At 46.6% G+C, this 14,140-nt stretch overlaps 1 protein-coding gene across 2 annotated transcripts; it reads right to left on the bottom strand.

Moving 5' to 3' along the window:
• Nucleotides 1–1,858: 1,858 nt before the first annotated feature.
• On the bottom strand, nt 1,859–13,318 carry RPL31 (ribosomal protein L31). Of its 2 annotated transcripts, none has more exons than XM_075336463.1 (5): nt 13,241–13,318; nt 11,922–12,030; nt 10,852–10,977; nt 5,501–5,613; nt 1,859–1,929 (listed from the first exon to the last, which is right to left on the bottom strand). In XM_075336463.1, the coding sequence occupies exons 2-5, from the start codon at nt 12,026–12,028 to the stop codon at nt 1,898–1,900; spliced, it is 378 nt and encodes a 125-aa protein (XP_075192578.1). In that variant the 5' UTR covers nt 12,029–12,030; nt 13,241–13,318; the 3' UTR covers nt 1,859–1,897. The 2 variants fall into 2 exon arrangements, with proteins under 2 accessions (XP_075192578.1, XP_075192579.1); XM_075336464.1 differs by having other exon boundaries at nt 13,237–13,251.
• Nucleotides 13,319–14,140: the final 822 nt, after the last annotated feature.

The following is a 14,140-nucleotide window of genomic DNA, read 5'->3' as shown; positions in this document are numbered from 1 at the left end:
ACAGTGCCCATGGTCTGAGAGACCGGTCTGGACTGCAAGGCTTCTAGTATCATAGCCAGACTGCAAGGCTTCTAGTATCATAGCCATAGTCTCAGAAGTCTGAAGTAAATACTGCAAACTCCGTCCCCATCACCTGGACCATTAGCAGAGACTCCGGCTGAGTAAGTTCCCCAAGGGCCGTGTATTGCATACAATTGGGGTCCGTGGAACCTGCCGGCAGTATAGCCGTACATGCTGTACAGGCTGCATAGAAAACCTGTGCTTCTGCACCCTTGTTTTTCACAGACGATATGCTGTTAACTTCCCCGAACAATCAAGGAGGGTATATAGCCAAAATACAAAAGTGCGACCGAACAGTGCAATGTATAGCGTACAAGCATATATCTATATGTGCATTTCGGCACTAGTGGGGTCAGAACCACAGGTGCTGCTTACCGCCCGCTCACAGCGGTTGTGTGACCACCAGAATCCCTGCCAGGGTCTTCCCAAACTTGTCTCTTTTCTCAGCCACAGAAAAAAACTGACATGAATGGCTGCCGGCGTCCTGTGTAGAGGAGGAGGCCGTGGGCGTGCCCCAGAAAGTGCGGGAATCCGGTTTCACACTGTGTACAGTGAGAGGGGTGGAGTATGCAAAGCATGCTCCAGCTCTCAGCGCTGCCGTGCTGTGCAGCGTCACGCCCTTACCCTGACTGGCAGGCCTGTGGGCGGTAACGAAGTGAGACTAGGCCGCAAAAGCCGGGGACTCGAGTGAGAAGCGCGGGCCGGCATATAAGCCCTGGTCGGCGCGGAAGTCCCCGGCGCACCACAAGTCCCAGCCGCGCCTGATAAAAATGGCAGCGGCGGTTAGCGCGGCAGTCCCCCAATAGTCTAACACACCCAGCTACGCTGTAGTGTGCGATGGCACCAGTGCGGGCAGCGCCGCCGTCCCTGGCGCACTAACACACCCAGCAGTGCTGTCGTGTGTCTGTGCGCTGTCCCTACGGGGACACAGAGTACCTTAATCGTAGCAGGGCCATGTCCCTGAAGATACTCAGCTCCATGTCCAGCAGCGTCCCAGGGGCTGTGGATGGAGCACGGTCTCCTGTGCCTGGAGACCGATAAGATCCCACTTCACCCAGAGCCCTAAGGGGATGGGGAAGGAAAGCAGCATGTGGGCTCCAGCCTCCGTACCCGCAATGGGTACCTCAACCTTAAACACCGCCGACAAAAGTGGGGTGAGAAGGGAGCATGCTGGGGGCCCTAGTATGGGCCCTCTTTTCTTCCATCCGACATAGTCAGCAGCTGCTGCTGACTAAACAGTGGAGCTATGCGTGGAATGTCAGCCTCCTTCGCACAAAGCATGAAAACTGATGAGCCCGTGATCCCACGGGGGGTGTATAGGCAGAAGGGGAGGGGCCTTACACTTTTAAGTGTAATACTTTGTGTGGCCTCCGGAGGCAGTAGCTATACACCCAATTGTCTGGGTCTCCCAATAGAGCGACAAAGAAAATAGCGCTCTCTTCATACCCTAAGCTGTTTGCATCTTTGGTCCATGCGTTACATAAATTGTGCCAAGATTTTGCCATTCTCAAAAAAATACACAAGACCGGAGTAGAGTTTGTGCCAAACAGACTTTTTTTTTTTTTTAAAAAAAAAAACCCATCACAATTGATGAGTAAGGCTAAAACATATGGAGTTGCCAGACTTCGCCCACAGCAAAAATCAAACAGGAAAGCACATGCAAAATAGGCAAATAGAATAATGAATTGGGTAAGTAAAAAAACCCCCCCCAAAAAAAACACAAAAAGAGGAAATAAATCAGGACCTCAATCTTTAGAAATCACTTTACAAAGATAAATAGAAGACAATTAGACTGGTATATGGGTTTGGGCTTTTTTATTTCAACAATGATGACAAACTAGTTTTCATCCACATTAACTGTCTGAAGACCTGAAAAACAAACAAATAGTCGGTTACCATCAGTGACTAAGAACAAAAAGAAATTAAAGTAACTGTAAAGTGCTAAAGCAGCGAAGAATCTGAGCTTGGGATGAAAACAATTAATGGAATCTGTCACCAGATTTTTGACTTCTAATCTGAAAGCAGCAAAATATAGAGAGACAGAGACCCGGATTCCAGCTGTGTCACTTTCTGAGCTGCTTAGTGTAGATTTCATCATCTACTGCTGATTAAAAAGGGATTTTAACATTAGAGGACTACTTGGCGTGCTGCAGGTAGTCCAGCATATTCATAAGCTTTGTATAACTGCTAGATCTGCAGCAAAACATTGATTTTTTTTATTAAAATGACAGCTCAGTAAGTGACACATAGCTGGAATCAGGGTCTCTGCCTCTACATTATGCTGCTCTCAGATGGGGTAGGAAAACCTGGTGACAGATTCCCTTTAAACAAAACTTATGATTCCTGAATGAAAAAAATGGCGGTAAGCAAGCCAGTGTTCAGACTATTCTTTATCCCCTTCACAATCCGGCAATTTTCTGAGGGTTTTTTTGCGCTTTTGTTATTCCTCTCTGTCTACCAGAGCCATTTCTTTTTTTTTTCAGTCCTCATAGCCATGAGGGCTTGTTTTTTGCAGGAATAGTTGTACTTTTTAATAACTCCATTCATGTCATCATGTGATGCACTGGAAAGCGGGATGAAAAATTCCACATGCATTGAAGTTGTAAAAAAAATAAAAAGTACAATTCCTGAAGGTTTTTTTTTTTATTTACCATGTTTACTGTAGAATAAAACTGCCCTGGTAATGATTCCCCAGGTTAGTACAATTGCGCAGAACCCAAACATTGTTTTTTTTTTTCTTTTTGTTATTGTAAAATTAGTTTAAATAAAAAAAAACAACTTTTTTTTGCTTGTGTCACCATTTTCCAAGGCCCTTAATGCTTTTAATTTCCAGAATATGGGGCTAGGTGAGGGTTTTTTTTGCACCCTGTGCTGACATTTACTGGAGCTATTTTTGGAGTAAATACAATGTGTTGATTGCCTCTTATTGCAATGTTGCAGCGCCAAACATAACTGACTTTTTCTCGGTACGCCGTTTACTGATTAGATTAACTTATTTTATATTTTCACAGATCGGACTTCTACGATCACAGCGATACCAAATATGTGTATTGTTTTTTATTGTTTTATTTCTAATGGGATAAAAGGGGGTGATTTGCACTTGTTTTTTGTTTTTTTTTTACTGTATTTAACCCCTTCACCACCCAGCGATTTTCCATTTTAGTTCTTTCCTCCCTTTCTTCCAAGAGCCATAACTTTATTTTTCCGTCAATATAGCCATATTTTCAGAGATCCGTAATGTTCTTATTTTTCGGGATCTGGGGCTAAGTGATAGTTTCATTTTTGCATCCTGAGCTGATGTTTTAAATTATGTCATTTTTTGGGGAAGATGTGATGTCTTGATGACCTGTTACTGCATTTCATAGCAATGTTGTGGTGAGCCCCCAAAAATGTAATTCATTCTTTGTCGTGGTGCCCTTTACAAATCAGATTCATTTTTTAATCGTTTTATTTTCAATGGGGGCAAAAGGGGGATGATTTGAACTTGTTGGTTTTTTTTCCATATTTATAAAAAAAAAAAAAAAAGTGATATCTTATTATTTTTACTAGTCCCCTTAGGGGACTTGAAGCTGTGATCTTCTGTACAGAGCAGTGCATCAGCACCATTCTGTACAGCACAAATGCCGTGTTCCTATGAACTGCAGCGCTCACAGGAACTTAATCATTAGCCCTGGCTGTCATGACAACCAATTGGCGCCCCTTCATCACACCACAGGGCTGCCTATGGGATCGGGGAATGATGTGATCCCTGCCGATTCGTGTTAAATCTCGCTGTAATAGGGATTTAACTAGGAAACGGATGCGGGTGGATCTCCGATCCACCTGCGCCTGTTAGAGGCATATTGGCTGATCAGATTAGCCGACATGCATCAAAGAGGGGTACGACCGTGGACATACCAGTATGTCCAAGGTCGAGAAGAGGTTAATAGCTCTATTAGGGGAATTAAAGCTGGGTTCAAATCCCACCAAGGACATATGCAAGGAGTTTGTATGTTGTCTCTGTGTTTGCGTGGGTTTCCAAAGTCATACTGATAGGGAATTTAGATCATCCCCCAATGGGGACAGTGTTGCTGACGTATGTAAAGTGCTGTGGAATTAATGGCGCTATATAAAATGAATAAATATTAAAGCTGTGATACTCTGATCGCTTTTGCTATACATAGCAATAAATCATCCACTCCTGCGGCTATTGAAGGCACATGATGGCTGATTACATCAGACTACAAATTCTGCAACAAAAGCCAGAGACATGTGAATAAATCCTAAAGCCACAGCTAAACTTTATATTGGGAAATATCACTACCCATAGGAACAACTTTTTATTGAAAATCTCTGTAGTCAAGCTAATTGCTAGCATTATTCTTTTATAAAATCGCTAAATGGTGGGATTCTTGAGTGAATGAAGGAAATTTAAGAGAAACAACTAGTGACGAGCGAGCACCACCATGCTCGGGTGCTCGTAGCGAGTAGTTGGATGCTCAGATGGGCACAACTTGAGCACGAGTATAATGGAAGTATAAATGGGGAACGTGAGCATTTTTCCAAGAAACCTTTGGGAAAAATGCTTGAGTTCCCCATTGACTTCCATTATACTCAGATACTCGAATCCCACCCATCTGAGCATCCAACTGCTCTTAAAGGGAACCAAACATCAGGATTTTCGTGTAGAAGGTGCAGCCAATACGGGACTGGCACTATCATGCACAGTGTGTACATACCATTAGTGGGCAGCTCGGGTGTTTAGGCAGTAAAACCCAACTTTATAAAGTTTGAAAAATCAAGTACTTTTTGATTGATGTGTGCACCACTCTCCTAATGTCCGTGCGGGTTATGCACGTGTATCCCCGCCCCCTGTTCCGGTTGTATTCAAATTTCTCTCTTCAGAAACATGGCGCTGGAGTTGGCACCTGCGAATAGCGCTCATCTCCGGCGCCATGTTTCTGAAGCCCGCAGTAGCTAGTATTACCTGCAGCTACGATATCGTGCCGCCCCAGGACACCGTGCCAGCACAGCAGCCACCTAGGACACCGGGACGCCACAGGAAAAAGCCGACAGCAGCCTGCCAGCGACATCGGGGGTCAGGTGAGGTAAGTTCACAATGAACTCACATGACCCCGTGACGGCAGTGCTGCGAGACCCGGTCCCGATGCCCTAGGCGGCTGCTGTGCTGGCACGGTGTCCTGGGGCGCCACGATATCGTAGCTGCAGGTAATACTAGCTACTGTGGGCTTCAGAAACATGGCGCCGGAGATAAGCGCTATGTGCAGGTGCCAACAACAGAAACCCACAAATGAATCATAGCTCTCCAATTACAATCGCATGGATCAGACAAGATCTGTGCACAATACACACATAGCTTAGTATGCAATCCAATGTATCACGCTGGAATACAAGCATGGCTCACTAAAGCATTGACCACCAACTTCAAACATTTTTGTACCTTTGTATGTTGTAACTGGCACATATGTGACCAATGTGTACAGCTTGTTGGGAGAATCTTCATCCTCATTGCGCTTCCTGGATAAACGTACACGTATACGGTAAGGTACATTCCTATAAACAGAAAAATAGGAAATATACATAAAACACATTACAGTGAATAGCTCTTTCAAAAGCTGAGAAAACATAAGTATTCCCTATGCTGACAACAGGAGCCCCAGACCTCATTCAGGAATGGCAGGATCCTGTAGACTATCGGATATGGCTGGCCATAAATATAAACTGGGACAGGAGGCTCCTAGCAGTGCTATAGGAAGGCCTAGATTCCCCATTTGCCATGATAACTTCTCTTTTCTGCCACAGCCAAGTAAGCAAATATCTGTTAGGCTGGAATCACACTTGCGAGTGTAAAATCGGGCAGAGTCTCATGCTAGAAAGTCGGACGATTTCTTCTCACATTTCATCAGTGTGCTGTCAGTATGCTGTCAGTGTGCAATCAGTTTTTACCCTCAGCAGCTGTTACTCATTTACAGTCATGTGCAGGAGCATTTACAGTGTTCTCTGCTACATGATAGAAATGTATTGAGAAAAACGCATGTCACTAGGATGGTGTATGTGCAGTCCGTGTGACATCCGTTTTGTTTTTTCACGCACCCATAGACTTGCATTGGAGAGCATCGCACGAGTAACTCAACAAAAACGCAGCATGCTGTGATTTTTTTCTCAGTCCGATTCGGACTGAGAAAAAAAATAGCAGATGGGAGCTGCCTCATTGATTAACATTGGTCCGAGTGCAATGGAAGATTTTCTCGCATAGCACTCGTGCGAGTTAATTGCAAGTGTGACTCCAGCCTTAGTTTAATATGCTTGCAACCTACGCCTAGCATTTCTTTAACACTAGAAGTCCCAGAGAGGGGTCATTTAACATTTCTACCACTTGAACCCTATGGAGCTCGAAATTCCTGGGACTTCTAGTGTTAATTGAAATAAAAAGGGAAAAACTAAATATGACAATAAGATTTCAAAACTAGAACACGGCAGAAACATTGGGGTACTGCACATACAAGAGCAGAATAGATCAGAAATACAACAGTCATGAGACAGTCCAAGAATAGCAGCAGATGGACAGAAAAATGATGGGAGAAATTTACAGACTGGCACTTCACATGCTGGTCTTAAAAGGTGTTACCACATCTTCCTAAATGGTTACACTAATGATGAACGAGTTTCGAAATACAAGTATCGCGAATCTGAGTACTGTAACAAGTACTGTCTAATACTCGCGTATGCATTCCGAATAGTGTGTGCAATGCAAGTCAATGGGGAATACTCGCAATGTAACGAGTAACCTGAATGCCGTACTATTTGTGCGAGTAGAAAATAGTGCGGCATTCAGGTTACTTGTTACATTGCGAGTATTCCCCATTGACTTACATTGCACCTGGTATTCAGAATGAATATACAAGTATTAGACAGTACTCATTATGAGTATCATGAATCCGAATATTTCGAAACACGCTCATTAGGTTACACACAAGCAAATGTGCAATCTGTACTAAAAATCAACTTCTGAAAAAAATGAAGGGATTTGTAATCTTAGTTATTGCTTGTTGCCTTGGTAACCGACTACCTCGACAAGGAGCATGCATTTGCAAATGCAGCTCTGGTATTGGCTGGATCTCTTCTGTGCCACTGAGCTCCAGTTAATGCTGCAGAGGCAAAGCTTCCTTATAGAACACCATAAAATAGAGCACAATTCAGCCCTGCAGCGATACCATTCACTTGTCTAAACTGTCAATTTTCAGTGGCACACCTTGCTCCTCCCTCCCAGGAAGTCAGAGGAATTGTGCGCTGCTGACGATTATACAATCCCTTTAAAAGGGAACTAACCAGCACCAAAGGAACCACCAGCAGGAATATATGGGTCAGATCTTGCTATTACCGCCCTGCCTGTCTACGCTGGAATTAACATCTATGATGTCAGCAGGGGGAGAAAGGCCAGGCAGGGAGACAGGAGCAGGAATAGATAAGAAAAAAAAAAATGGTATCCATGGACCATAAAAATAGCAAAAAGTCACAGGCATAACTGTCTGCTTACCATCAAACAGCTGCAGTAAGGAATATTCTCCCATCAGCATCGCCCTCTTGTCCTCAGATCAGTCCTACACATTGTGTATACACCAGGGGCGCTGTACCCGCTACATATCTTGTGTATACACCAGGGGCGCTGTACCCGCTACATATCTTGTGTATACACCAGGGGCGCTGTACACACTACATCTTCTGTATACACCAGGGGCGCTGTACACACTACATCTTCTGTATACACCAGGGGCGCTGTACACACTACATATTCTGTATACACCGGGGGTGCTGTACACACTACATATTCTGTATACACCGGGGGTGCTGTACACACTACATATTCTGTATACCGGGGGTGCTGTACACACTACATATTCTGTATACACCGGGGGTGCTGTACACACTACATATTCTGTATACACCGGGGGTGCTGTACACACTACATATTCTGTATACACCGGGGGTGCTGTACACACTACATATTCTGTATACACCGGGGGTGCTGTACACACTACATATTCTGTATACACCGGGGGTGCTGTACACACTACATATTCTGTATACACCGGGGGTGCTGTACACACTACATATTCTGTATACACCGGGGGTGCTGTACACACTACATATTCTGTATACACCGGGGGCGCTGTACACACTACATATTCTGTATACCGGGGGTGCTGTACACACTACATATTCTGTATACACCGGGGGTGCTGTACACACTACATATTCTGTATACACCGGGGGTGCTGTACACACTACATATTCTGTATACACCGGGGGTGCTGTACACACTACATATTCTGTATACACCGGGGGTGCTGTACACACTACATATTCTGTATACACCGGGGGTGCTGTACACACTACATATTCTGTATACCGGGGGTGCTGTACACACTACATATTCTGTATACACCGGGGGTGCTGTACACACTACATATTCTGTATACCGGGGGTGCTGTACACACTACATATTCTGTATACCGGGGGTGCTGTACACACTACATATTCTGTATACCGGGGGCGCTGTACACACTACATATTCTGTATACCGGGGGCGCTGTACACACTACATATTCAGTATACCGGGGGCGCTGTACACACTACATATTCAGTATACCGGGGGCGCTGTACACACTACATATTCAGTATACCGGGGGCGCTGTACACACTACATATTCAGTATACCGGGGGCGCTGTACACACTACATATTCAGTATACCGGGGGCGCTGTACACACTACATATTCAGTATACCGGGGGCGCTGTACACACTACATATTCAGTATACCGGGGGCGCTGTACACACTACATATTCTGTATACCGGGGGCGCTGTACACACTACATATTCTGTATACCGGGGGCGCTGTACACACTACATATTCTGTATACCGGGGGTGCTGTACACACTACATATTCTGTATACCGGGGGTGCTGTACACACTACATATTCTGTATACCGGGGGTGCTGTACACACTACATATTCTGTATACCGGGGGTGCTGTACACACTACATATTCTGTATACCGGGGGTGCTGTACACACTACATATTCAGTATACCGGGGGTGCTGTACACACTACATATTCAGTATACCGGGGGTGCTGTACACACTACATATTCAGTATACCGGGGGTGCTGTACACACTACATATTCAGTATACCGGGGGTGCTGTACACACTACATATTCTGTATACCGGGGGTGCTGTACACACTACATATTCTGTATACCGGGGGTGCTGTACACACTACATATTCTGTATACCGGGGGTGCTGTACACACTACATATTCTGTATACCGGGGGTGCTGTACACACTACATATTCTGTATACCGGGGGTGCTGTACACACTACATATTCTGTATACCGGGGGTGCTGTACACACTACATATTCTGTATACCGGGGGTGCTGTACACACTACATATTCTGTATACCGGGGGTGCTGTACACACTACATATTCTGTATACCGGGGGTGCTGTACACACTACATATTCTGTATACCGGGGGTGCTGTACACACTACATATTCTGTATACCGGGGGTGCTGTACACACTACATATTCTGTATACCGGGGGTGCTGTACACACTACATATTCTGTATACCGGGGGTGCTGTACACACTACATATTCTGTATACCGGGGGTGCTGTACACACTACATATTCTGTATACCGGGGGTGCTGTACACACTACATATTCTGTATACCGGGGGTGCTGTACACACTACATATTCTGTATACCGGGGGTGCTGTACACACTACATATTCTGTATACCGGGGGTGCTGTACACACTACATATTCTGTATACCGGGGGTGCTGTACACACTACATATTCTGTATACCGGGGGTGCTGTACACACTACATATTCTGTATACCGGGGGTGCTGTACACACTACATATTCTGTATACCGGGGGTGCTGTACACACTACATATTCTGTATACCGGGGGTGCTGTACACACTACATATTCTGTATACCGGGGGTGCTGTACACACTACATATTCTGTATACCGGGGGTGCTGTACACACTACATATTCTGTATACCGGGGGTGCTGTACACACTACATATTCTGTATACCGGGGGTGCTGTACACACTACATATTCTGTATACCGGGGGTGCTGTACACACTACATATACAGTATACCGGGGGTGCTGTACACACTACATATTCAGTATACCGGGGGTGCTGTACACACTACATATTCAGTATACCGGGGGTGCTGTACACACTACATATTCAGTATACCGGGGGTGCTGTACACACTACATATTCAGTATACCGGGGGTGCTGTACACACTACATATTCAGTATACCGGGGGTGCTGTACACACTACATATTCAGTATACCGGGGGTGCTGTACACACTACATATTCAGTATACCGGGGGTGCTGTACACACTACATATTCAGTATACCGGGGGTGCTGTACACACTACATATTCAGTATACCGGGGGTGCTGTACACACTACATATTCAGTATACCGGGGGTGCTGTACACACTACATATTCAGTATACCGGGGGTGCTGTACACACTACATATTCAGTATACCGGGGGTGCTGTACACACTACATATTCAGTATACCGGGGGTGCTGTACACACTACATATTCAGTATACCGGGGGTGCTGTACACACTACATATTCAGTATACCGGGGGTGCTGTACACACTACATATTCAGTATACCGGGGGTGCTGTACACACTACATATTCAGTATACCGGGGGTGCTGTACACACTACACAAAGCCTCACCTGATGCCTTTGGCCCACACAGCTTTGTTCAGCCTCGTGTCGATACGTACGTCAGGAGTACGCATTTCTTTCATTGCAAATTTACGGATTTCCTTTAGAGCCCGGGGAGCGCGCTTCTTGAAGCCACTGAAAAGGGAACACAAACTTAATGAGCCTTGAAGGATGTAAGAAACTGTAAAATATATAAAGAAATGAAAAGTCATGTTATGTTCTAGAGTTGTGGAAATGCTGCAAAGAATGAAGAGTGGGTCCTCATGTCCCAGCAGAGGCTACAAATCCAGGTCTGGTACCAAAAACAACTGAACTCTACCTGTAGAAAACACCCTGATATAAGGTGTACAACAAGGATTTTCACCCCCAAAATAAATGTGCCCACAGAAATAGAAGTCAGGGAAATAGCTGGAGCTAGTACTAATATTTCTCTGTAAAGGAAGGATGTTTCTATTATTCAGTTGAGCAATGTTTGTAAAACAAAAAACAACAGGCAGTGCAGCCATAAGATTGTGACACTATACGGTGCGGTAACATTTTTACTACTGCATCCCTCTGCACAGGAATACAGCTCTCACATACCATGAGATGGCAAAGGTTTGGGAATAGGACGCTGCTAGCACACGCTGGGTGCAGGGGCCCACGTACAATGTGGGATGTATGGTGGGAGCCTTCTCTACACAAACCCCAATCATGTACTGAGCCTGATAACCAATATGGCTGCAGTTCCTGATGAAGCACAATTAGCAGAAAATCAGTGTGTAGAACAATGACCACAGTGACACCAGCTCCAATGGTACTATGTTCTAGACGTTGACTAATACTGTTATCACCGAGAGGCTGTAATGACATAACGGCATTGATGGCGGATGTGCTGGACTGGTCACACGGCTAGCGCCGACATATAGGGATGTCTGACTAGCCAATACTGGGATATACAGACACTGCAGCTACAATGCAGTGTATGCTCCCTGCCACCACTACAGATAGTTATTAGATATCATGCAGGTGTAAGCGACATCTACCTCCACCATTACCAGGGCAGCGGTGCTATAGGGCCGCAGTGCGCAGACACTTACATGCCATGGATCCGCTTGTGAATGTTGATGGTGTATTCCCTAGTGACCACCTCATTGATGGCGGAGCGGCCCTTCTTCTTCTCGCCTCCTTTCTTTGCAGGAGCCATCTCTGTAGACACAAAAACAGCAGGTGAATAGATGGGTAGGCATCTCTACATAGGGAACCATGCTGCAACCCATGACACAGCGCCAGGCACCTCTATATGGGGAACCATGCTATAAGTAATACTGCGAGATGTGAGCCAGCACCGGGAATCTCTATACGGGGCACCCAGCTAATAGTTACACCCTGCCACCCGTGAGACAGCGCTGGGCACGGATATATGGGGCACCCAGCTAATAGTGACACCCAGACACCTGTGAGACAGCGCTGGGCACGGATATATGGGGCACACAGCTAATAGTGACACCCAGACACCCGTGAGACAGCGCTGGGCACGGATATATGGGGCACCCAGCTAATAGTGACACCCAGACACCCGTGAGACAGCGCTGGGCACGGATATATGGGGCACCCAGCTAATAGTTACACCCTGCCACCCGTGAGACAGCGCTGGGCACGGATATATGGGGCACCCAGCTAATAGTTGCACCCTGCCACCCGTGAGACAGCGCTGGGCACGGATATATGGGGCACCTAGCTAATAGTAACACTCTGCCCCCGTGAGACAGCGCTGGGCATGGATATATGGGGCACCCAGCTAATAGTAACACCCTGCCCCTGTGAGACAGCGCTGGGCATGGATATATGGGGCACCCAGCTAATAGTAACACCCTGCCACCTGTGAGACAGCGCTGGGCATGGATATATGGGGCACCCAGCTAATAGTAACACCCTGCCACCTGTGAGACAGCGCTGGGCATGGATATATGGGGCACCCAGCTAATAGTAACACCCTGCCACCTGTGAAACAGCGCTGGGCACGGATATATGGGGCACCCAGCTAATAGTTACACCCTGCCCCCTGTGAGACAGCACTGGGCACGGATACATGGGGCACCCAGCTAATAGTAACACCCAGACACCCGTGAGATAGCGCTGGGCACGGATATATGGGGCACCCAGCTAATAGTAACACCCTGCCACCTGTGAGACAGCGCTGGGCATGGATATATGGGGCACCCAGCTAATAGTAACACCCTGCCCCTGTGAGACAGCCGCCTGCACCGGGCACATCACACAACAGTACGAGTCCGCCAGAAATGCGGCGCTGGTTACACGAGGACACATCCCCACTGTGATTCCGGGGGTACGGGGGGCTGCAGAGAGGAGGATGGCGGCGGATGCAAGCGGGGAGCGATGCCGGGCACATACTCACTCGTCTAGGGACAATGTCGGAAAGGAAGGAGAAAGGGATTGTGGGGGACGTGTAAACCCTGACACGTGAGGAATACTTCCGGGTCAGAATCCGGGCATGCGCATTGAGAGTGTAGTTCTTCGAGCCGGGTAGATGCTAGACTGTATGAGCTCCTTCTAGGTATGACGTCATTTCTCTCACGTGATAGGGGCGTGTTCAAAATGCAGCCCTGTTTTCAGCCAGAATAAACATATTTTTTTTTTAAGTCCACGTGGTCATGCAGTTGTGTATAATAGAAGCGGGAGTCAGACGCCTAGGCGGGGAAGAGGGGTGAAGGCATGGTTATAATGGACGGGAGGATACATCGCCACGCCTACCAAGCCAAATCACGCCCACTAACCTGTAAAGAGCCCATATGTTTTAGGCTGGAGCATGGGTAGCATTAGATGTGGATGGAATTAGAGCCCTGTGACTGATGATGGAGATGGTCTCATCCTATGACCTGCACTATAGTGTGCACAGGGCCACTGAAGGGTTACTCTACATGGGGAGGTGTCCAGTGCCATGCTGCATGTGTTCCTGTACTAGGCTGGCGTGTGAGGCATACGCTCAGCACACCCATTATGATCAGCTCCTCAGTGTATGCAGGACTCTGTGGGTATACAGCTCTACCCCCAAGGGTAAACAGCTCTTCTCCCCCTAAAGGTTTACAGCTTACCTCCCTGGTATATAGCTCCCCCAAAGGTATACAGCTGTCCTCCTTCCAAGGGTATACAGCTGTCCTTCCCCCAAAGGGTATACAGCTCTCTTTCCCCCAAGGGTATACAGCTCCCCTCCCCCCAAGATTATATAGCTCCCCTCCCACCAAGGGTATACAGCTCATCTCCCCAAAGGTATACAGCTCTCCTCCCTGATATATAG

Source organism: Anomaloglossus baeobatrachus, chromosome 2 (assembly GCF_048569485.1).
Source record: "Anomaloglossus baeobatrachus isolate aAnoBae1 chromosome 2, aAnoBae1.hap1, whole genome shotgun sequence".
NCBI lineage: Eukaryota > Metazoa > Chordata > Amphibia > Anura > Aromobatidae > Anomaloglossus > Anomaloglossus baeobatrachus.
The sequence above is the reverse complement of the archived record's forward strand: the minus strand, read 5'-3'. Positions and strand labels throughout refer to the sequence as shown.